The sequence below is a fragment of the Bolinopsis microptera genome, chromosome 8, assembly GCF_026151205.1.
Source record: "Bolinopsis microptera isolate Bmic1 chromosome 8, MBARI_Bmic_1.0, whole genome shotgun sequence".
NCBI lineage: Eukaryota > Metazoa > Ctenophora > Tentaculata > Lobata > Bolinopsidae > Bolinopsis > Bolinopsis microptera.
In genome coordinates, this window is record NC_087079.1 from 15,680,607 (window position 1) to 15,705,543 (window position 24,937).

The following is a 24,937-nucleotide window of genomic DNA, read 5'->3' on the forward strand; positions in this document are numbered from 1 at the left end:
TTTTGCCGAGGTTTCATTTTGTTGGCCGAGGAAAAAATCAATATTCCTCGGTAAAACCGAGGCCGAGGCCGAGGACTCGGTCGACCTTTGCAAGTGGAACAATTTCGCCGAGGCCGAGGAATAGCAACTTAATTTTTAACCGAGGCCGAGGCAAACCGAGGAATTGTCCTCCTAACCGAGGCCGAAGCCGAGGAAAAATCGCTATTCCTCGGTAAAACCGAGGCCGATGCCGATGACTCGGTCGACCGTTGTACATAATAGTAAAATACTCATTGGCCGTTGCTTTTAAGTAACATCGAACGCTCCAAATAACGCCAAGTTTTTCATTGAATTTGTTAAACCTAATTACAAATTGGAAACTTCACTCCTCGTTTTCGAGCTGTTTAAAAACACCTGTTCATTTTAAAAACTGATCCCCTAAATTCTAATTTCCCACAAAGTCTCTACGTCCTTAAATCACTATGGTTTCCATTAACAGATACAACAGGTGAGTCTGAGTTGCAAATGTCCCCTGAGTCTACAATAGATACGTCCAGAGCAAGTAGTCTCTGTTCTATCGACTCCTGAGTTGGTTGGGCCCGGTGAGTATTGACGGAACTGTCCACTCCAAACGTTATCTCTTCTTTCTCGCAACCGTATCTGAAAAAGAAGAAAGGTTAGTACCTGAAGGTGTACATCCTTCTGTATAAAGATGGGTGGACTAATCACGTTATCATATTGTTTTTCATAACTTACGAGACAATGTCAATTCCCAATTCCCATGATATTTGCAGTATTTAATGGACGATTTTTTCCATCGCCTAAAAAGGCAATAGATGGTTAGAAGTGGTAGGATTTGAGAATGGGTATAGTGGGTATAGGTTTTTCGTCGTGTCACAAAGCAAAACATGCATTAACCTCCGCAAACACGTGCTCCTTTACAAATTATCTTTTGATGGTCGCGCGCGCATTTTACAATGCTTTTATGTCAAGGTGTACTCTATACCAAGAATCGAGCTAATAAATCGTGTACGGCGCGCATGTATATCTCTTTTCGCTATTATACATTTTGATTCGCATTGATATTTGTCGTTTAAGCTTTCGTTAACTTCATGCGATACAAACTTCTCATTTTGTTGTGGGTGCTTGGTGCAACCCGATATTAGTAATCCGTTATGTTGTTGTATAAATTATGATGTTATGACTATCATGTTGAACATGATTGCCCATAGATTGATTCATTATATTTAGACGAAATGAACGATACATTTTATTATGATTCACATTGTATTAACTACCACAGATTTTATTGGGTGACATCTGTCCGACAGTCGAATTACCGGTTTCGGACAAGAGTCGCTGTCAGATAGGAGTCGTTTTTGGCGACATCTGTCCAACTTTCGGATCACATTTGCAATTTCAGATCACGTTCGTATTTTACAAGCTCACGTGTAATCTTGTGACGTTGCTCCCACAGTCCTAATATAATGCTGATTTGATCCATTGAGATCTGATCCATCGATACGTGATTGACTATTTGAGGACAGGATCATGCTAGCCGTACACTAACAAGCTGTAACAAGCTGCCAATCACATCACAGCCTACATTACACACAGGAGAGCGGTATGGAGATCAGTTATTTATATGAGTATTGCTGAAAGCACAGTGTAAGGCCTACACGGACCGCCTCTAACTAGCCAACATTTAAACTATTGTCCAATTTTTGACATCAAATGAAAATAAACTATGGTAGAGTAAAGAGTTCAGCTCAGGTCATATCTCAGTTCAGATCATGTCTCTAATTGGAAAATGGAAATGTGTCGTATTGCAATTAGATCACAATTTCGGACAGATGTCTTTTTTTTCTGGTAACATATTGAGTCGGACAAGAGTCGCTGTCGGACAGATGTCCTTTTAACTGCATCATGCATATCACCGCACAGGCTGCGCTACGGTGTCCGGTCGTTTAACTTTCGATTCAAATAATTGACAACGGCAATCCCTCCATTTTGTTCTCTGTAACGCCCCAAAGAAATTTGGTAATTTAACCAATATGAAACGATTGTTAATTGTAATTAATTACGGGCGATGGAAATCTAGCGTCCGCTAACCGGCGCAATTCTTGTTAATCGTTACTTTTTAGTCGTTACAGCCTTCTAAACAGAAAAAATAAGAGAATTACATTCGATATTACACATCAATTGATCTGGTATTACTTTCTGACTATTAATCCTTTTTCCAACTTACGCTACTGGAGTTATCTTGATGACGGTATGCAGGGGTATCTTAATGTAAGGTATCTCTTCAGTTGATAGGTTGAGGAAGTAGCCAACAACACATCTCAGCACAGCTTGGTGGCAAATTACCAATATCTGAATTAAATATTATGTCAAATATCTTGTCTATACGATACAAATTAAATGATTTCTGTCAAATAACATATATCTTTACAATCTGTAGAAATCGACTTTTGAACCATATTGAGAAACGTAGAAAAACAATAAAATTCATATGAACCGTGACAAATCGGATACGCTTATCGATTAAGATATTGGAAGAAAATAAATAACCTGATCCTGCTTCTCAAGATCCATGATAATTGGCTCCAGTCTACAGCAGATATCCTGATACGATTCTCCTTGAGGGTACCTGGGGAGACATGATAATGAGGGGGTGGGGTGGGGGTGGAGGTGGGGGTGGGTGGGGCGAGGGGGTTTAAGTGGGATACTCATTACTCGCAAGTCATGATCACCATAACCCACATTATTAACAGCAGGAAACTATAGACAGTTGTGAGTCGGTTTGTCAACAATACACCGTGACTGTTTAGTGTAAAATCAGTTCCTACCAGTTCAGCTGTTTGAGTGAAAAATTTAAAATTTCCAACAACAATTTGTAATTTCTTAAAAATTTTGAATATATCCGGGTCACGTGATAAAACCTGTAATTATATTTGTCCAGGTCTCTGAGAGCAAACTCCTCCGGATACAGATCCTCTATCTCTTCGTAAGTTAGACCGTCACATCTCCCAGCGTCTATCTCGTTCAAAGATTTGTACCTGAGCAAATTTCAGTTAATTCTTGTACTTTTTTGGTTACATATTCAGATACATTTTGATTTTTTTCCTTTCGACGAAGTCAGGTATTAATTGATTAGAACTGGCATCAAGTGAGGTCTGCTAAGCTCGGAAAAATGAGCGCTAATTTTGGTGATAAGGGAGAATATGCCCAGCGATGAAGGGGCTCAAAGGTGAGTAGGTGTTCTCAGAACTGACCTCTGGACGTTTTGGTTAGGAAGATGGGAGCATGTCTCGATAGTTCTCTTCATAATACTAGTCCACACTGGAACATCCGTAAGATTGTTCTCCTGGACAAATTTCCCCAACTTCTTTGCGTATCTTATACCGTTTTCCGTTAGATTGGTGTCCCCTGAGTATTTATTCCGATATCATCATAAATATAACTACAAACAAATTAAAAATGGTTACACAATATTGGTTGTGTTGAATTTTAATTTTCTAAGTTACCAACAAATAAATAACTCGTTATCCATAATAGATTGATGGAACAGCGTTATAGTTATGTAGTTATATGCAGAGCAAAATATTATCTTACCGCCAATTTTAGCTTCTGCGTTGAACTGACTCTCGCCGTGTCGTGAAAGGTAGAGCGTAGTTTTGGTATGAGGTCGGATATTCATCAGGAAATAGGCAGACTTCGACTGTACCGTACCTATCGTATAATTAATAAGAATTACCAATAAAGTGTCGACGCACAAAATGGAATTAAGAAATAATATACTATGTTATCTATGTTTTTGTGGTAAACGGTCTACTGTATCATTTGCGGTTTGGATATCAATGTTTTAAAATGAAAACCCTTCCTCCCAACAGCATATGAAACTGTTATACATGAACGGCTACAATACATGATATACATGATTAGTAAAAGAGACAAACAACACTAATATGATTGGAGCGAAGTCGCGCCTAATTATCAACTAACACTCCTTCATAATACGTTCCAACTTATAACATAAGCCCAACCAAAAGAAGAAAATACGTCAGCTGGAACTAAAATTGTAAACAAGAAATGTGGTGCAAGATAAATATACGCTTTATTTATAGAATAATTGTGCACGTATCTGACAAATACAATGTGCAACTGTGCAGCGTACTAATTAGGTTGAAACGGTGTACTCTGTCTTTATCAAAACCAGGTACAACTTATCGCGGTACAAATTCAATGAAATACAAGAATTATTCTAGATACGTTTTATTGAGGGTAATTCCTGGAATATTCTATAATTTTCTGATAGTACGAGGTTTGCAAAAATTTAATTATATTTTGAAAATTTCATTATGATTTGTAAATTCGGTACTGAAGCAACTATGGATATAATATAATAAGGATTCTTATGACTTTTGTACGTCTTGCAGTGTAGGGTATGGAAAGGTAAAGCAATAATGTGACGAACGGTATTGGGGGAGCTTATCAACAATAGAATTATAAATCAGAAAATTCGAGTTTGTAAACATGGGGTATATCTTGGAAATTTGTTTATATTTCCTGTTACTCGGGGTAACGCGTGATGGCGGTTTACAAATTTGACGTTGCCAGTTGCAAAGGTTTTCAAAAATCAAAAACTTACATCATGACTTACTGGCGAGGTTATTGATGTGAAACTGAGTGATATTAGAAACTCTAATAAATGACAGTTCTCTATCCAGATTAAGACACAGTGCCTCGTAAGCCTTTTTGTAGTTCTGGATCCGTTCTGAGAAGTCCTTGAAAGCTGCATCAGGGTCACATCCCTGGTAGTCCGGACAACGGACCTTGTGCTCCTGAGGGTTATACAGTACTTTGAACACAACGGACCTTGTGCTCCTGAGGGTTATACAGTACTTTTAACAGGGAAGATAACGGACCTTGTGCTCCTGAGGGTTATACAGTACTTTGAACACAACGGACCTTGTGCTCCTGAGGGTTATACAGTACTTTGAACACAACGGACCTTGTGCTCCTGAGGGTTATACAGTACTTTGAACACAACGGACCTTGTGCTCCTGAGGGTTATACAGTACTTTAAACAGAACGGACCTTGTGCTCCTGAGGGTTATACAGTACTTTAAACACAACGGACCTTGTGCTCCTGAGGGTTATACAGTACTTTAAACACAACGGACCTTGTGCTCCTGAGGGTTATACAGTACTTTGAACAGGGAAGATAAAAAGAGAAACCAATACGGATAACATAAATCACTGCAGCTAGACTGAGACTGAGAAATAATTTTGTTTCAAAAACTTTCATGTACTGAAAACAGTGAAAGTTTCGCAAGTTTAAATAGTTAACAGTTGAACAACTTTTAAAACTGCACTCAAACCCACCTACCCTAATATTCATCTCCTCAATCTGAACATCGTCCAGTACACTCTCAATAAACAGGACCTGGATACCTTCTGGTGTGATCTTCTCTAGAATGAGATCCCTGCGGTCCCGAGTCGTGTTCGTTGCGTCTAGAATCTGAAAAAGGGGGAAAATCAATATTAGAGGGGTCGTTATTTTATTATGTAATCACGGATGGGAGTTCGACTGGGGAGGGAGGGGGTTTCTAAATGATTAATATTTATGCTGTGTGTATCTAATCATCATCAGTTATATATTGCATTTGGAAACGAAGGGAAACACGCAATGTTAGGCTTCAATCCTTCGTTAATAAACTAAATCTTTAGAGCCTATAAGTCCCCCATAATCAGTTATTATTTTGATTACTCACTTATACATTTTGATCACGAAAAACCCCTAAGCTACTAACACTTCTAAAACTTAAAATTGAAGTTTTGCAGGCTCCATAAATCATATTCTACATTCAAAGAAACCATGATTAACTTGGCGCTCAAATTAGTATGTTAATTAAAAACTACCTTTGGAGCCGTTGAAACGCCTCACATCATAATAAATTACTAAATTACTTGGTCCGCCCGGTAATTACAGACTACAAAGAGAGGATGCATATCAAAAAAGGAACCACGGAGCCCAACTCATTACTGCAGCTGTCTGCAGCTTTGAGAGGTTCCTTGGATCTTGTGAATAATCATTAACCTGGTTAGTAAGCGGCGATAATATATTACTGTGATCCTTTACCCCCCCCCCCCCCCCCCCCTCAGACTGCTTGACGATCTAAATGCTAATAAGACAAGAAAAAAGGAGTTATATAGATGTAGCAGCTATTGTCAGATGAAAACCTGCCGTTCAATATTTAACAACCCAGAAGGTAGATGAGTTATGAGGGTCCGGGTGAGAGTCTTCTTATTCTTACTGGCTGGCTGGAGGCATGAGCAGATATACGGTGTTGTGATTGGGTGGATCCACGTAAAACCACGTGGTAAGGGTCTCGGCACAATTAGCTAGCACAGTTCCTGCCCTCATTTCTCATTAGCTCAGTTCAATTAAACCGCTCAATATTTCGGTTGTTGTAAAGTAAAGTAAGTTCAAAGACTAAGAGAAGACAGCAGAGATCGTTAGAGAATGGCGAGTTCCTGCTTTCTTATCTTCCTTGCAGGGGAGATAATTAGAACTACTGCTGTAAATGAAGGTATTCATTAATAATATTTTAGTGGGCGACATTCTTACAATTCTAAGAATGAACTATGGGCGACGTTCTCACAATTCTTTTACAATTTTGCTAGAACACCTCTTCTTTAAATTCATGATAACATTAATCGTTGCTCAGTAGTCAAGAGTTAAACATACATTTAACAGGTTGGTTACCAGTCGAACGTGAGGTGGAAATAGAGTGGGATCTTGAGTCGACACCTTTAGAAGTTAAAACCAATAGTGTGCTGGGGAGTGACGATCAAGTGGCTGTGTGGCTCTACTCTGCTGGGGGAGAGTTTGCAGGAGCAGTCGGCCTCTGGTTCTTCTCTACTCCACAATGCTGGGTATCCTGGTGCGGCACATTCTGGATTAACCTCCCTGTTAATCCCCCCTCTCCTACTGACAAGGTTTGGCGTATCACTCTAACCAGAACTGCAGGTGTCAGACTAGTGATACACTGTAACGAGGTGGAGGTGCTCAACATACTGCTCTCTCAATCAACTTGTAGTGGCAGTGACTGGAGCACGTACTGGAATAGAGACGTGACAAAGATAAAGTTCTGGTCCGTCGACACAGCATCTGATTACTACGGACCACAACCAGGTGCAGAAATACAATAAGTGACAAGTTTCATTAAGTCAGAACTCATAAGTAGATAAGTCAAGTTACAGTAAAACCTCTATATACCAGGCCAAACAAATACACTGAGAGCTATGATAAGTCACCCTTCTTGCACAAAACAGGATACCCGGTAAAGAGAGGCACGGTATATAGAGGTTTGACTGTATAACTTAACTAAAATAATGCCCAACAAATATGATAGAAATAAGATTCGGCAGTACTCTATTGTACTAACAAATCAAATTTGTTTTCCAATCTGGTCTGTAATAACTTTGCCAGAATTCAGCTTTGCATTGCATATTCGGTGATATCATCACAGTTGGAGTTTACCAAAAACTTTCCTTGTATAACAACATAATATACCACCTTTTAATAAGATGATTAATGGTTGCATTGGCACACAGCAAAAAAGTTCAATCAGGCAAAACTTTAAGTAAGAGTTTCTTCTTCTAATATGAATACATTATTGATCATTCGTTTGTATTTCAGAATGCAAAGTGCTCGTCATACTAAATGCATCACCCATTGAAAGGGTGAACGTGAACACTGACGTCACTGTCACATGCTCCGAAGGGTACATTCTGAACGGTCCGGGGGTGGTCACGTGCCAGTCAGATCAATCCTGGTCTTCAGTACCTCAATGTGGTGAATAAATTTGGAAATATTTTGTTTGCTGATAAATTCGAAAGGGGAATTTTTTGAATGATCGGCCCATACCATAAATTATAGAATACCATAATATGACTCTAACTGACATAATTAAATTTCAGTAAAATTGATAAAATAATGAACTTAGATATACATAATATTATGCACGACAGGTGCGTAAATTGTTAATTTTGAATCTATTCCAGAGCCTTGCCGAGGGGGAACGTATAGATCAGCTGACTCAACAGTTTGTGTACCATGTGATGATAACACTATTAGTTCTGAGGGAGCCAGTCAATGTGATAATTGTGGGGAAAAACAAGTAGCGGAAGATGGGAACACCAAATGTGGTAAGTTTCCATTAATATATAAGTCAAAATATATTTCAATAACGTCTTCATAACACGAATTTTGTTCCTATGTGAAGCCTATCACAGTATCACAAAGACTTACTCAAGATAGTTAATTAACCCTTCAAAATAAGTCCAGTGTTTACCCTTGAAAATGTTTTCAGCGGGGCGCTGTGAAAAGGAAGAGTTAGACAAGAAGTTTGAAGTTCCCTCTGCCCTGAACGAAACAACTGCGGAGACCACTGTTGTTAACGTAACGTGTGTCAGACCTAAGCGCTACGTTCTGATGGGCGAAACAAGCATCACGTGTCAGCATACTGGTACCTGGTCCCAACAACCACAGTGTAGAAAATGCGGTAAGCATCTTAAAATAATGCTTTGAAGATTTTTGGATTCATTGACATAAAAGAACAATTAATATTAATACTTTATAATGTATACTATTTAAGTTCACCTTAGCCCCTTCTAACTACTTAATCGGGAAAAGCAAACTACTGAAGCACTAGGGCTGTATTAAGGGTTTGCTTTTCTCTCTTATTCTTTCCATAATCTGTTTGTAAGTTTACAATACATTTTTACGAGCTAATTGTAAGTTCAGCAATTGTAAACGAATCGTGAGTATTTCGAGATGGGGGCCAACCTGACTCAAGGTAATTACACATTTACCAAATTTAGCCGTGCAAAAATTGTGTATGGTAATTTAAAAATCCTTGAATCCTTATATTGTAATTAAAAGCGATAACAAATAACTTCTAATTTCATTCTGAAAGTATATAGTGAAATCGTGTTTATCAATTATTGCAGCTGTAGTCAGTTGATAACAACTTTATAACCTGACTATCATTTCAGGTTACCTTTAGAGAGTAGAGACCCTGAATCCTGATAAAGTCACAGAACTTTAAACCTTAAGGCATTTGAGAACTCTGCTGAAAAGACCGCAACACTCTTATCAGTTTAATGAACTATGATCACATAAAATTATGAAGACGCTGGACCTATTTGTATGAAACTATTGTATTCAAGAACTTCTTATGAAGTCAGATAAAAAAAGACCCTAGAGTTTAGACTTTTAGATATAGTGATAATGCAGTGAAAAAAAACTGTGTATCTTATATTAACTAAATTTGCACAGTCCCGAAATGGTAACGGTGATTACAAATATTCGCACTAAATAGTCTAGTTGTTTATAAATAAAGACTTTTGAATTATTGATAATGATAAATTATGAACTCGTAATATCTTAGAAGTTGAGTGGGAAAACTTTAGCAAGACGAGCAATTGCAATCTTTAAGACGTACTTTTCTTTGCAAAGATTTCCGATGCATAAAATTTCCTAATGTATATAAACATAAAATTGATAGTTCTGTTTTACCGAATTATTCAGGGGTTTCGCGGATCAATTGAGACATCATTTTCGTGACCTAATATCTTAACTTCTTAAGATGTCCGATGTTGTGTATCACGATTCTTGTATTTTTATTTAATATTCATTCTTCTGATCCCGGTTTTCGTTATATATATTGATTATGTTAATGTAATTTTTAGACCATATCTATGACGTGTTAAACCGATTACGGAAGGGACTAAAAAATTTTTTATTCCACATTTTTCAGAGCATTTCTTTAGGAAGAGGGAAATAATTTATGGCAGACTAGTGTACGGTAATGCGATCGTCCCAAGTAAATTGAGCTTTCTTTCGTGAAAAAAAAACTGAGATTTTTTGGTAACCGCAATCACGAAACTCATTTCATATCAAGCTAGTTCAATAACCCATTCAGATAAAAAGGTTGAAAATTTACCCTGTCTCGTTGATTTGGGCGTGGGAAAGTACTTAACTAATTACTGCACATTTTTATTGTAATTTCAAGTTTGTAACCATGCGGTGGAGTCAGCCCAAGACTGCAATTATAGTGAATCATTTCTAAATTTCTAATATAGCTATATTATATACTTTGTGAGAAACGAGGAAGCTGATAATAGCTGCTTTATATGCAGCCACCTTTGTAATTGTATATAATAACCTGAATTTTCTTGCTTATTTTTAGCCACTTCTAATCAAATTCATTTAAATCCAATTAAATTGATTGTGATATTCACGCCATTAATTCGAGATCGCGTTTATACCATTTACAGCGGAATCCATTCAGACATCTAAAAGAAGCAAAGCGTGTTCAGAATTGGCATAATATCCGCAGCCCGCCCTTGTAATTGACACACGGAAAGTAAGCCACGTGTCTTGATATAAGTCACGTGACCACTACTCAGAGCGTGGTTTGAGCGAATGTGCACTGTTGTCATGACATCACGTGACGCCCACACGTGCATCGGGTTGTATAGCTGTAGTTGATTTGTGTATTCACTTTGCAACCATGACCAACCCATCTTGTTTTTATGACCGATTCTTGTCTTTGATAACGCGATCTTTGCAGATGTTTAATTTTAAGAGGAAAAGCAAAAATAGTAAGTAATACTTTGTATAGATTAGCGATTTTCTTTTTAAAGAATCAATGAATTGTTGTTCAGCCTATTTTAGTCTTTTGCATATTATGTACGGGTGAAAATTAACTTCTAAAGTAACTTTAGGACAGATTGGCGTTAGTTATTCCGTGATCTGATTGAGATTTTCTTTTGTGGTTCATCATTTTTATCCAGTTCAAAGCTGTCATATTTTTATTCTAAAAATACCACCTGCATACTATACATTATACAAGTAACAAATTCATTTCATTTTGCACGTGCACTATATGTTACTACCCGCTGTTTGCACTTGCACTACATGTTACTACCGCGCTGTTTGCACGTACAATACTTGTTACTACCTCACTGTTTGCACGTGCACTACATGTTACTACCCACTGTTTCATTTTGTACGTGCACTATATGTTACTACCCGCTGTTTGCACGTACACTACATGTTACTACCCTGCTTTTTCTTTGCACGTGCACTACTTGTTACTACCCCACTGTTTCAGGGGTTGATCCACAACCAGACGAGAGCCCACCAAGACAAGAGGAGCTGGAGGGAGTCATGATATTTCGGAACCCTGTATTCGAACCTATAGCAGGGGCAGAGTCAGACTTTATAATGAGCATTCAGGGTAGCTAGCTGATGGGCCATTGGGCCGTGTCCTTAATAAAAGGGTTTCGGAACCTTGACGTAGTTCCTTTTTCGATCTAGAGAAACGAATCAGAGTACATCAGATTTAGGAGTGATTATCTATGAAGGCAAAATAACCCTGGCTTGTCATATTATGGCACAGTTCTGTTTTCAAATGCGGAGGACTTAGCAGGTGAAGAATTTGAGAATGAATATTAAAGATGAAAGATGTGAAATATAGATTGGAGCTGAGAGAAAATAGTTGTTTGGATGATGGAAATGATAGTATTGTCAGTTATTTTACAGTTTCATATACCGATTGTGACATGTGTTATTATAAATATAACTTTATAACGATGTTCTGTTGATGCATGAATTTTTAATGCAGTTTGTAAAAATGGTTGCCAACATTTGGGCTCGTGTCGATTTTAGCTCTTTTTAATTTTCTTCGTTGATTTAATTTTATGAATTCTTAGTTTACTGCTCCCTTTTATTTTAAAGACAAGAATTTCAGCATTAATCTATAAATTATGCATTTAAATCTGTGATACATGTATTTTGATAGTAAAATCTAGAAAAATCTGAATAGATATTCAAAGAGCTTTCCAGTTTCGAGTCAGTACATTACGATCAGGAAATTTGTAATCCGAGAATGTTGTCTCTATTGTCTATGATAAAATGCTCCATTGAGTACATGACGTCATCATGTATACAATATATTGTCAGGAATGTAGCTTACTAAAGAATATAGATAACCCTGGGCCTGAGTGAGATTAAAGGTTTATCTGCACTGAGCATGGCTCGATCACCCATTTTATGTTTAAATACCATAATGTACATTGTACATTTTCAATGACAATATAAATTTAGCGCCTTTACTTTTAACAAAGAGAAATATATTTTTGGTTAATCGTGTCCAAAATCAATCATTTTTTGGTTAATTGTAGTAGATTATTTTACTCAAAATTTCCTGGGCCTCAAAAATTCCCTTAGCAAGACAATATTATCCGCGTTTTATTTAGTGACAAATGAAAATAGAGTTGATGTTTAATAATCATAAATCAGTAAAAACAACAACACAAAATGCATGAGAAGTAAAACAATCCAAATTCGAACCCAGGTATATCTTCAATTCTTCAAACTAAAAAACAAGAAAACACCAGTAAAGCAGCCCAGGAGCTCGCTGTAAGTCCCACAGCAGTACTCAGACTCCCCACACACAGTGGGGCCGGGTCAGTCCAAACCTGCGCGGCATTGCACGTGGTCGCGCTACTTCCCACTAGGGCGAACCTGTCAGGGTTTGTGATTAAGTGATTAGGAATTGTTTTTTTTTTAAAGTTGTAACATTTGCAGGAATCTAATAAAAGCTTTCCATACTATGAAGTGCTGTTAGTTACATTCAAAGATTGAACGCATGGCTCAATCCAACATCTAATTAAACAGGTGAAGGATCCCTTAAACATGTGATTAAACAGGTGAAGGGTCCCTTAGACATGTAATTAAACAGGTGAAGGGTCCCTTAGACATGTAATTAAACAGGTGAAGGGTCCCTTATATTAAACGAACCCCTGTAGGCAGAACCACTGTATCACATCTCCCGATACAAAGGGGGGCCTCCCTGCCGCTGGTCTGCTGCTAGTTGCTGTCAGGTACGGGGCCTGCTCTGTGATACCTTTCTTTATGTCTCCTGGGGGAGGAATCATTCTGTTTCCTTTCACAAATTGAGGTTTAAATATACATACCATAATCGGGGTTTTACTTTAAACTTTTAAATGTATTTCCATTTCGAGATAACCATTAACCAATAATGTACGAACAAACCAGATAACATAACCCAACCTGTGATATCCTTACAGCCCGGAACACAATGTACTAGATCAGTATATCCGGGATGCCAGCCCGTCTCCGTACACCGGGTTTGTGTGTAGCCGGTATTTCCGTACGGAACTGCGTACCCGTCCTTTAGATTACGAAGTCAGGATTTCGGGTTTTTAAAGGACAAGTGGGACAAGTGGGCTCACAACATACATTTGGTACGTGATTACACACGTACAACATACATTTGGTACGTGATTACACACGTACAACATACATTTGGTACGTGATTACACACGTACAACATACATTTGGTACGTGATTGTTCAAAAGAGTTGCTAGGATCCTGCATGGCTGGATCGTTAGCCCGGTCAATTGAATGGACATGTCATCCTAATCTTATAGCGTAACCAGTATAAACGGAATAAGATTAGGATCGCTTAATTGTATACTTGCAATAAGTACAAGCAAAGATAGATGTATATTGTATATTGCATGATATTTTTTATCAATATAACCTAATATTTAACTAATTTCACAGCTACAAATAACTACATTTATTGTAACAGTTCACTGCTTAACTTGAAAGTGTTCAGCCCTCCAGGATATCATTTACATTGTCTTGCTGTCAAGTAATAATATTATAAATATAATATTATAAATTGTTATAATACATAATAAAATGACCTGGCAGGTAATGTTGGCTGTCCTGTCCAGATCGAATGTGATGGGAGTTTCACTCTCCAGAACAGATACGGTAGAGGGTGAATAGGAAACTGACCAATAGTATCTAGCATCCTCTGGTATCGGCGTGCAGCCCTGAGTATTGCATCCAGTGAGACAGGGTTGTGGGTATGTGCATTGGCTGGACGTTCGAGGGTTGAATTTGCAATTAATTGAGTTTGAACAGGATATCATCAACTTAATAACACCAGAATGTGTGTCTGTCTGTGTGTCTGTCTGTCTGTGTGTAATTTCCGAACGGTTATACAAAAAAACGGTAATAGTTACGGGACTGGTTTTTCGGTAGTGCTGACAAAACTCTGACGAAGCCCATAAGCAAATTTTATAAAAATCGGCCGGTGGTAAGTGGTTTAATTGATGATTTTGTTCCAGAAATGTGACATAAATGGATGGGAGAGAGAACGAGGAGGATAACATGTACCGTAATTAGTTTAGCCCCACGTAATTACGCGTAATACTATAAGCTTAGAGCGCACTCTTGCGGCCGCTTTGTTTCAACTGTAGGGAGATTTCATACTTTCATAAGACAGCGTTATGCGTGATATCAAATATATAATGCGGTTGTATACTTTTACATTGCAACTGTGACAATAAAGTCCCGGCCGAAGGCACGGGTTACACTAGTAGAGACAATAATCCTGGGACATAATCATAGCATTAGGATTTCGGGTACAGGGCCATCCTGATATCCCTGGCTCAATCAGGTCTGTATATGAGACAAGAGAAACGTTATCTTAAGGTGCGAGGAGATTCATGGCATTCCTGTAAGATGGGCAGGCCAGCGGTTAGCAAGCCGGTAAAGTAGTCTCACCAGTGCACACCAAGTGGTGATGTCAGTGAAGATGTCGGGGAAGAAACCGTCCGTAGTACACTTGATAGATAACATCCCGTTACCTGTGTTATTACCTAGGGTGTTACCTGTGTTATTACCTAGGGTGTGTTTTTATTGAGGGTATGCACTTCATGAAGTAACTGTTTTAGATTCTAAGATAAGAATTAAGTTGGACCTAGATCATCTTTATTTTTTAAATGGGCAAATAATCCATTTATTAATTTATCGCAGTCTTACCTAACAATTAGGCAACTTAATATTGAACAGGAAGTGTCTGGTTTTACATAATTTTTGGATTTCTGAGAAATATAAATATGTAAAATCAGAAACCTCCAGAAATTTTTTGCCTACCATTTATTAATTTACCCTTTTTCTAATCTAAAAGATCCTTGAACGAAATTGACTCAAAACTATCATCAACCGAACTGTTGTATTTATACAACAGTATTATATATACTGTTTCACTGAATATTTACTGTTTCACTGAATGTCTCAAATATATATATATCAGAATATATATATTCTGATATATATATCAGAAAAACCGCCGAACAGTTGGATAAAATACCTCGGTCAGGGTTATGATAGTCAATGCTCTCCACCACAACCCCCTCAATACGTCTAATCTTGTTTATGAAGGTCTTGACTTTGTCGTCATGGTTACATTGTACTGTTATAGACTCTTTCAGGTTGAGACCCGTCACGTCTAGTGCCCCACCTGTGTAAAGGTATATGAAGTTAAGGTTACAGGCTTGTGGTATATTGTATATTGTATAAGGGTTCGTAATGTATAACTCAAGTCTCAAGACAGGGTTCTAGGCAGTCGGAATTACAACTATAACTTAAAATAAGAGAAAGAAGTAATCATACACATTACTCACAAGGCTGGTACCACAGTTTTAAATATTGAGTTGCTCTCTCCGGTGGGTATTAATATCATTGATATCAGGTAAAAAAAAGATAACAGTATAATAACCTGTAGTCTGTCTCATCTGGGTCTGGGCCAGAATCAGTCTGTTGTTAGTGCATGACTTTTTAACCCCACCCACCAGGAACACCATAATAACAAAAGCAACAGCGAAGTTGAGAAGCATTCTCCCAAATGTTGTAGGATAGAACCTTGCAGAGGTTGTTAGAATGTGCACGTTTAAGCTACATCAGATTGTAGTCACAAACAGAGAACCATAAAACAAACAATCAGGTATAAACCCCAATTAGACAGTGACTAGTTAAACAAAGACAGGGTTTATCAACTGAAGAATGAAGATACATAGTCTTAGGTACACTACACTGTAGTGTAAGGTCGGTGTACTAAAGTTGCGGCAACCCCGGGTTATTGGTCTCCACATAACACAGACACTACACTATCAAACAAACTCTAAAGTTTGTTTGATAGTGTATTGTCTGCGAGAGGAACTGCGAACCCTGATGCGGGACAGGGATATATGGAGGGGGTTATCTGGCGTAGATCGGACTTAGCTCCGACATAGTAGTAGTAGTACACTATCACAAGTACTGACAGAAATAGGGGTTATCCGACATTGGTTGGTATACCCAGTATTATAGTAGTTGTGATATTAGTCAACAGAAACAGTTCAATTATTGAAAATTTCACAAATTTGTAACTGAAGTATCTATGGTTCGAACTTCTTCATCTATTCGAGAATTACAAAAGTCTTCTCTTTTAATACCATTCGTCGAGTGTACATTTGGTTATAACGAGGCTTACATAAGAATGATTTACGAAATAAGAATATTGTCAGTTTCAACTGATAAAAAATAAGTGTACTCACAGCAACGCTGTTATCAGGATCCGCTTTAAACCAGTCTACAATCGTATCTAGAACATGACTCGCTACCATCCTGAGGGGTTTTACTATATAGGATGATTGCTGACTCAGAGATAGCATCACATAGCTTTTAAAGTTTTAAGAATAAGTTGAGAAGTATAACAAAGTCTAGCAAGGTCCACACTCCAGAAGGTTGAGAAAGCTCTAGAAAGGTTTACAAATAACCAGTAACCAATAGAAACCACTAGTAACCAATAGTAACCACAACACAGCTCTAGAAAGGTTTACAAATAACCAGTAACCAATAGTAACCAATAGTAACCAATAGTAACCAATAAGCCAATAGTAACCACAACACAGCTCTAGAAAAGTTTACAAATAACCAGTAACCAATAGTAACCAATAGTAACCAATAGTAACCAATAGTAACCACAACACAGCTCTAGAAAGGTTTACAAATAACCAGTAACCAATAGTAACCAATAGTAACCAATAGTAACCAATAGTAACCACAACACAGCTCTAGAAAGGTTTACAAATAACCAGTAACCACTAGTAACCACTAGTAACCAGTAACCAATAGTAACCACTAGTAACCAATAGTAACCAGTAAAGAATAGTAACCACTAGTAACCAATAGTAACCAGTAACCAATAGTAACCAATAGTAACCACAACACAGTGCTCATACCTGCGGGACTGGGCTCCGGTAGTGTTGTTAGGATCGTAGTAATCACACGGCATGTTAACTCCAACCAACTCCCTCCGAACTGAACCAACGTTGAAAACTGAAAGGGTCAACTTTTATAATCAGACAACAGTGAGTTGTTATCAAATCTCACTTGTCGAAAAAAAAATCTTTATCCGTTTTCGATTTTTTTACAGTTATTTATCTATATATTTGCTAAAATTGACTTTTTAAAAACCAAAAGAAGATAATATGACAATGAAAGCTCGCGCTCCCCCACCTTTACTCTTGATTCCGATCCAGTTGAGGTACCTGGCAAGCCGGTGGGCTATGTAGGACTTCCCTCGAGCGGGTAGCCCCACCATGGCGTAACATTGCTGAGCACAACTCATAGGGGTACCCCGCGTGTACCTCTCTTTTCCTGGGAGTAAAATATGTTAAAATACGTAAAATATGTATGTTTGATTAAGTTATAATTTAACATTTAAAATATGTTAAAATATGTTTTTAAATATGTCATAATAAGGAGTGTAACAGTTGATTAAGTCAATTTGTTCGTAATTTGTTGCGGTTGATCGTTTGTTTAGAAGAAGAGTCGATATTTGCAGTTTTGTTTTTTACAGTAAAGCAGTTAAGTAGAGTTGAGCAGCCAACATTGTAATATTTCATTAATCTTTGGATAAGACAGCCAGAGGCTCAGGATCGAGCAATGCGCAGATGAAATCGCTCATGACCATTATTTTTGCTTTTCTATCCCAAGGTGTTAAACTTCATTTAAAAAAGCTAATTTTAGAGGTACAGATTTAGGTAATTTCAAAACTTTGAATCGACCGCATAAAACCGACACAACTTGATACAACCTGTCTAAAATTGACAAAATCAGACTTTTTATATCGATTATTATTGTGATAAATTATAAAAACAGAGGGGGGGGGGCAAAAGTCAGTCTGCAAACGTTGGGTCTTATACCTCCACCGTGTTTTATATTTGAGAGTTATTGCTTTGCAGATGGCATACTGTACTTACTTGTTCGAGGATTCCGTCGCCAAAATGTGAAAATTCGAATATTTTAGACCACGCCCATTCAATATTAAAACACCTATATTGTTCTTTCTGAACATGCTGGACGCCTAATTTAATTGGCTGGGTGATTAAGCACACTGACCCCCCCCCCACCCCCCCTCGTATAAAAATTCCAATAATACATTACTAAATTAAATGAAGGTTATCGAATATTATTATGATAACTGTCAAACTTCCAATAATACATAATTTAATTAAATGAAATATGGAGATTACTTAAACCTGAGTGAAACTGTAACCAGATAAGACGACGTTAAGCAGCTCCGTAAAGGAAAGCGTTGTAACTATGAGCATATAAGTACAATCAATACTCATTACTACAAGGCAGAACAATAGTCCTTTATTTAACTTATGAGTTGTGTGTATATTATGGTAACTTAAAGTTTAAACAAAAGACCATTGTGTACCCTCTACCCTGCCCACTATTATCAATAGATATTGTAAACAAAACCCAAACAAAAGTAAACAGTGTTTCAGGGACACGGGTTGTGACGTTACGATTGTTGGCTCTCGTACCAGCCAATCGAATTAGAGTAAAGCCCCAATTTACTGCAGAGTTTGGCGAGGGGGGAGGACAAGGGAGGAGGACACAATGGCGGTACTTTCCTTAAAGGGTGGACACAAGGGCGGATCTCATGATACTCAATTTAACACGTAACGAGGGCGGAACCAGACACCGTCCTAAATAAAGAACCAGTAGTAAACTAGTAACATCACACAATCTTATTTTAACTTTTGTTTATATGCGTCAACCTAAGGTTATCGGGGTTCGCAGTAAGTTGGGGTTTTGTTTCACACATTATGTATGTCCATTTGGGGGAAGGGAATGGCTGCGGAAAATTTGTAAGTGAATGTAATGGGTTGTGAGTATTTTAACCTGAATTGGTCGTTCCAAATCCTGGCTGCATAGCACGGATGCGTCTCACTGATTTATAAAGAGCACGAATAACAATTGTGACATGATAATGCTCTGTACATACAAATCACTCTTCTCATTGTTACTGTGATAACAACATCATGTAAAGATATCGTCATGATTTAAATTATATGAACAAGGTGTGAAGCCGTGATTAACTTACACAGTGCGATAATTTTAATAACTTGTCCGTCATCATGCCTGTTTGTTTGGGGACTGGTTTATTACTTATTAGCCAGTCAATGTTTACGAATATAATAACTTTATTACATAATTATATATATATAACGAAAATATAATAGATCAAATCTTAAAAAGAATATTTGCACAAAATTGATAAATAAAAAATGAAAAAGATGATTTATTGATTTAAACAAAAGATAAAGCACACTGTGCTTCCAACAAAGACTCGTGCTTAGTTTGTTTGGGACTGAGCTAGGATATCGTTCTAAACACAAAAGACAAACGTAAGACACTCTTCAACTTGGCAGCTTTAACTATATATAATATCACGAGTCAAGAGAACAGAAAAACCGCTACGACGAGAAGTGTAGCGTGGATATGTTGGAGTATAAACAGTATTAGTGTTTATAAATAGTGTTTATAAACATTATTAGTACTAATATTATTAGCCTGTGGAAGTCTTAGTAGCCTGTAGAAGATCTCATCTAATGACTCGTGAGATTTGATTAAAATAAAACATGCTGCTGACCTTCGCGGACTTGTCAAGGATGAGTTCTTCCCGAGACCTCCAAATCTTATGCGTTGTGTATATTACTCTGTGAAGCAATCGGCATTTGGCAGAACGAAATGATACGCGAATGATAAATTAGTTTTGGTCTGTGCTATTATTCTTGATTAAAGTAATCAAGGATTAACTATATTATAACTCAGGAAACTTCTCCTTGTTTCTAGAGTAAGCGAAGTGTTCCAGAAGGAACTAACTACAGGCTTCTCGTGGAGATCAACATTTGGTGAGTAGGGTATATAAGTTTCAAATTACCATTTGTCTTTATATCCGGAGTTATATTTATCTTTACATGGAGAAATGGTATAAATTAATTTCAGAATTAATCGATCTAAAATTTTACCCGTCTTGAATAGGAGATTCAGGATTCAGAAGGCTAGGAAGAGTTTTGAGATATAACGAGGGAACACTACGACTAACTCCGGACTAACAACAAAGTGTTAACAGCAATGTGGTAAAGCCAGGACAGCGACGGTACTACAACAAAATTGGTTGATAACCCAAAACTTCTGGAATACACTACATCATTCATCAATAATTAGCAAATACTCAGCACTTGTATTTTAGATCTCAGGTTATTCTAGAATTTGTATTTTTTTATAATTTGTACATTATGTACATTGTATTGTACTGGTAAATTTCATCTCTTGTCATATCTCAGTATGAATAACAGCCGTAACTCTGGCCTAACACATTAAGGATCGCTAATACGGCTTCGAGGAGAAATATTGTATTGAGTACAAACTACAAAGTCCCTATGGCGAACATCGTCACGAATATTTACACGTTTATCATTTGACATCATGCTTTGGCCCAGGCCAGGGTGATGCAAATAACTTCTTTATCAGTGCCATATCGACAAAATGTGGAGGAGGAATTAAAACACAACAAATGTCCTAAACACCGTTCAGTTATCTCTTTAAACCATCCCGAATATCAAGAAATTTTGAAAATCTACAAACAATAATAGAAGTTAGAAGTCTGAACCAATAATATCATCACCTCTTCTGCCGGGGAGATAACAAAACAGAGCACCAACAAACACGAATTACAGGTACATTGACGACTAAATTACTTGTGCGTCAAATGGGCCCCAATAATGTGAATTACCTTGAACAATAAAGGGGGAGTGACGCCGAGGTCCGGGGCTGGAGCTTATAGACATCACCTGACGAGTTGTGATCACGTGGTTACTATGGTCACGTGGTTACTATGGTCACGTGGTTGCTGCACGTGCTAACATTTAGAAAAACTAAAGAGAGATCAACAAATCAAACATAAGTATTGAGGTTTATCATAAGCTACTGGAGGTATTACTGTTCTAGTGATTATTAAGCAATGAGCATGCACTGATACAAGCACATTATCCAAAGTATCAAATTACAATGTTCGAAATTACATTTGCATTTGGATAAGAATAACATTAGATTTCTGACAAAAAGCGGTAATTCGATTTTGATAAAATTAATTAAATAAAGGGTGGTGATTGTACAGAACTTAAGGAATTAATTGACAAATTTGCCTGAGAAAACCAAATAGAGGCACAAATAACGGCAGTATCGAGATAGCCCGACCACTGTCCGCGGACAACTGTCCGCGGACAGTTGTCCGCAGACACCTGTCTACCAGATCATATTACTGTATAATAACAGTATCCCCTGAATCAAGCAACAGGTGTTTGTGAATAGTTGATTGGTTACCAGATCATAATATTGATTGCTCAATGAAATAAATGATTACGATTAAAATGTGGTATATAAGTCGTTCGTTTTTGGTGAAGTATTATCAGTTGCCATCATCAACAACAACAACTATTCCAATTCCTGACATGGTACTCTTCTGTCTAATGGACGAAATTAATGGACCCACCGCCTCCCTAGAGAATGCTCGAGACTTCCTATTCCAGCAAAACCTCGTGAAGAGCTCCATGTCCTGTCCTGGGTGTAATGCATCTATGTCCCTGGTTCCCTGCTCGTCCTCGAAGTCAGGGTCATGTGAACCCTGCTTGACTCAGGGGATGATGTGAACCCTGCTTGATTCAGGGGATGATGTGAACCCTGCTTGATTCAGGGGATACTGTTATTATGCAGTAAAATGATCTGGTAGACAGGTGTTTGTGGACAGTTGTCTGCGGACAACTGTCCGCGGACAGTTGTCCGCGGACAGTGGTCGGGCTATCTCGATACTGCCCAAATAACCCCTCAAACAATAGCGTACGTGTCGGCGCGACTGCTGCAGCAGGCCAACACGTACGAAGGCGTGTATCAGGTGCAATTTGTACAACTACTATAAATTATTATAACACAAACTTGTCGTTCACCATAACGTGTGTTGTTGTATAACTTGTATAATAACACCGCAGTGTTGTTATGAAATGTCAGTTTGTGATGCCAGAAGGTACGGGAATTTGTAGCCATCAGAATCATGAACTATCAAATATTGAGCAAGGAGAGCTACAGTGAGATTATGTTTTATAAAATCAAATTCCACAATAATCCATAATAGTGTTTAAATCAGGGTGGAAAACAAACCAATTCCAATGTTTAATAAGTTTAACTGTCAAGTGTCAAACTCATTAGCAAGATAACTGGGACACCTGCTGAATTTGTTTATCTTAACTTGTAGATTTGTACACCTCTAATTAGCTTAATAGCAAGGTCAGGTACATAGCTGCAGTAACAAGTTTTGTGTATATTTATCCATTACGGAGGGATGACGTGGGATGTATTTCTGGTGCCACTATAATAAAACTATAAAACTACGGGTGGGGAGCGGGGGGGGGGGAGCGGGGGGTATTCGGTAGAAAACAGAAAGGAACTGCTCCAAGTAACCAGATAATCTGAAACTTATAAGACCCGTTAATAAAGGCTGTGTCAGCAGCTAAGCCCTAGTTGGACAAAGAACTTCCCCAACAAGAACTTATCCGACAACGTTACAACGACACCACGCTACGAAGTACGCATACACTGAACAGCTAAATTACTCTTAAATTTGATTATGTGGGAGTGAAGCTATCGGATATCTATGTAGGACCTTGCGTTCCTTCTAGACGATTAGACTACAAAAGAATATGCTTTTGTTACTAGCCAAATAGCTAGTATTTGAAAATTCCAAATCTACCATTCGCAAGTACGGTGATTGATGATTTTAAATCCGCGAATTGTAATTTGAATATTGGCGCCAAACATGACAGACGTTTCCTGTCAGAGGGTATCGTGAAGAAGCAAACTAGAAACGGTCAGCAGAGACTAATACCATGATATTAATATCATGGTATCAATGCTATTGGAGACTGGTCTGTGTAACCAACAGAGTTCAACTCAATCATGCGATTTTGCGAGGACAAACAGTGTAACGAAAGCTGAAGAAAACAGTAATCAAATGCGTAAGACGCGATTTGATGTGAAGTTTAGGCAACATTTGCGATAATCAGTAACTGCAACAAATCCAGAAAACAACAAAAAGGTCCGTCGTGCAAGAATGAAAACAGGATTTTGTCTAAGCGCGTTACAAATATGTGGATGTGATATTGTGGTGAAGACCCATAATTCGGTCAGTTATAATTTTCGACTTTGCGCATTGCGCGCATGGATGTATTAGTTTCGAAATAGTGACGTTACCCAAATATTTATATAATAATGGACAACTCAATGACAATTACATACATCGTGGATCAAATTAGTCCTATAGTACTAACAATGATTCCGATGAGGCGCTTCAAAGTTCAAATCACAAATTTCCACTTATAGAGCTTTTACAAAGTTTGGAATGGAACTACAACTTTTACCACTGGCCTCACCCTGGCCTCACCGTACCTAAATATATCAATGACCTGACTACTCAGTGTTCACAAACCTAACGTTTCCATCAGATTGCCCGAAGCTGTGTTCCTGGTCTTGCCAGTGTTTATGGCAAGCTGCTTCTGTACTTCGAACATAGCACGACGTGGAACAACTGGACTGCTGTACTGATGTCTGCAAATAATTTAAATTTATAAAAATTACAAATTATGATAAATTGAGATTGCTACAGCGATCTCGTTTTAATAATTGTTGCTTTTTAATGAGGACAATCTCTGGCAGAAGTCTCAAATCCAATCAGAAGACCTTTAGGATAAGCAAATAGGGATTTGAGGATAAGATTGTTGAATCTTTAAAAACATGACCGTTACCCTTACTAATATCAACAGTGCTTTTAAAATAGGCGGAACGGAAATCAAATCCATTCAAAACACAGAGCTGCACGGATATCACGTATTAATAAACCTGCAACCAGCAACTTACTTACTAACTATTAGCGTAGTAACTAGTTTTCTTCAGCTCTAAAATATTAGACATTACAGTTAGTTTATTTATAGAATTTCCCGTTTAATATGCAGTATGTATAATCGTACTGCGTGGCATCAGATGTTCACCCACTGTGATCTTCCCTAATTTTGTCGATTATTAAAACACAGCCCACATGTTGGACGGAAGGCAGGTTACCGGCAACCTTTCGGAGACCGGTTAGATACGACTAAACTATATTATGACTAAACTGGTGTAGACTAGATTGAGGTTATTCAGATATTATACACCTGAAGGTATTAAGAAGTTCGAATATGTAAGGATATTCACCGTGTATACTTACACATAAAGTAATCACATTAAGTCTAATAATGTACACATACAGCACGGAGAACGTTGCCGACATTGATTTTTTTGCTTTTGCGTCAGAAAAGTGGCGTACTTTTTTAAAATGACTAGAAGAAGCATCAAAGAATTTGTATTATTATATTCTCCTCCTGGAAAAACTTTTTTTTTCGGTGAAAAAAATCAAAAATTTTCTCGGACATTAAACTTACACTTCCTTATTAGAGACTTTCATCTCTTTTGAAATACTTGAAACCTCCTCTGTCTTCTTGACCATGCTATCTGTAGAAGCTAATTAGTGAAAATTCAGTTAACTGTTGCAAGTGGTAGATAATAAAACTTCATTTCCAAGTACCAATAATTTTTTAGTTGTGGCAAATAAAAACAGAAACCTCGAA

At 37.7% G+C, this 24,937-nt stretch overlaps 2 protein-coding genes and 1 long non-coding RNA gene across 7 annotated transcripts; 2 read left to right on the top strand and 1 right to left on the bottom strand.

Moving 5' to 3' along the window:
* Positions 1-254: 254 nt before the first annotated feature.
* Positions 255-24,832, bottom strand: LOC134819745 (6-phosphofructo-2-kinase/fructose-2,6-bisphosphatase-like). 5 transcript variants are annotated; one of them, XM_063829870.1, is made up of 14 exons: positions 24,752-24,832; positions 24,196-24,229; positions 23,764-23,882; positions 17,442-17,582; positions 17,165-17,261; positions 16,478-16,547; positions 5,372-5,503; positions 4,643-4,823; positions 3,595-3,711; positions 3,255-3,408; positions 2,922-3,038; positions 2,551-2,629; positions 2,228-2,352; positions 255-639 (listed from the first exon to the last, which is right to left on the bottom strand). In XM_063829870.1, exons 3-14 carry the CDS (start codon positions 23,843-23,845, stop codon positions 444-446), a joined length of 1,491 nt encoding a protein of 496 aa, XP_063685940.1. In that variant the 5' UTR covers positions 23,846-23,882; positions 24,196-24,229; positions 24,752-24,832; the 3' UTR covers positions 255-443. The 5 variants fall into 5 exon arrangements, with proteins under 5 accessions (XP_063685940.1, XP_063685939.1, XP_063685941.1 ...); XM_063829869.1 differs by lacking the exon at positions 24,196-24,229 and having other exon boundaries at positions 24,752-24,826; XM_063829871.1 differs by lacking the exons at positions 24,196-24,229; positions 24,752-24,832 and adding an exon at positions 21,019-21,076 and having other exon boundaries at positions 23,764-23,810.
* Positions 6,509-9,056, top strand: LOC134819812 (sushi, von Willebrand factor type A, EGF and pentraxin domain-containing protein 1-like). The gene is made up of 6 exons (XM_063829961.1): positions 6,509-6,575; positions 6,743-7,180; positions 7,688-7,843; positions 8,053-8,196; positions 8,361-8,552; positions 9,046-9,056. Exons 1-6 carry the CDS (start codon positions 6,509-6,511, stop codon positions 9,054-9,056), a joined length of 1,008 nt encoding a protein of 335 aa, XP_063686031.1.
* LOC134819746 (uncharacterized) lies at positions 10,548-11,946 on the top strand. Its single transcript, XR_010160795.1, has 2 exons — positions 10,548-10,656; positions 11,169-11,946. It is a non-coding gene; the product is annotated as an uncharacterized LOC134819746 (long non-coding RNA).
* Positions 24,833-24,937: the final 105 nt, after the last annotated feature.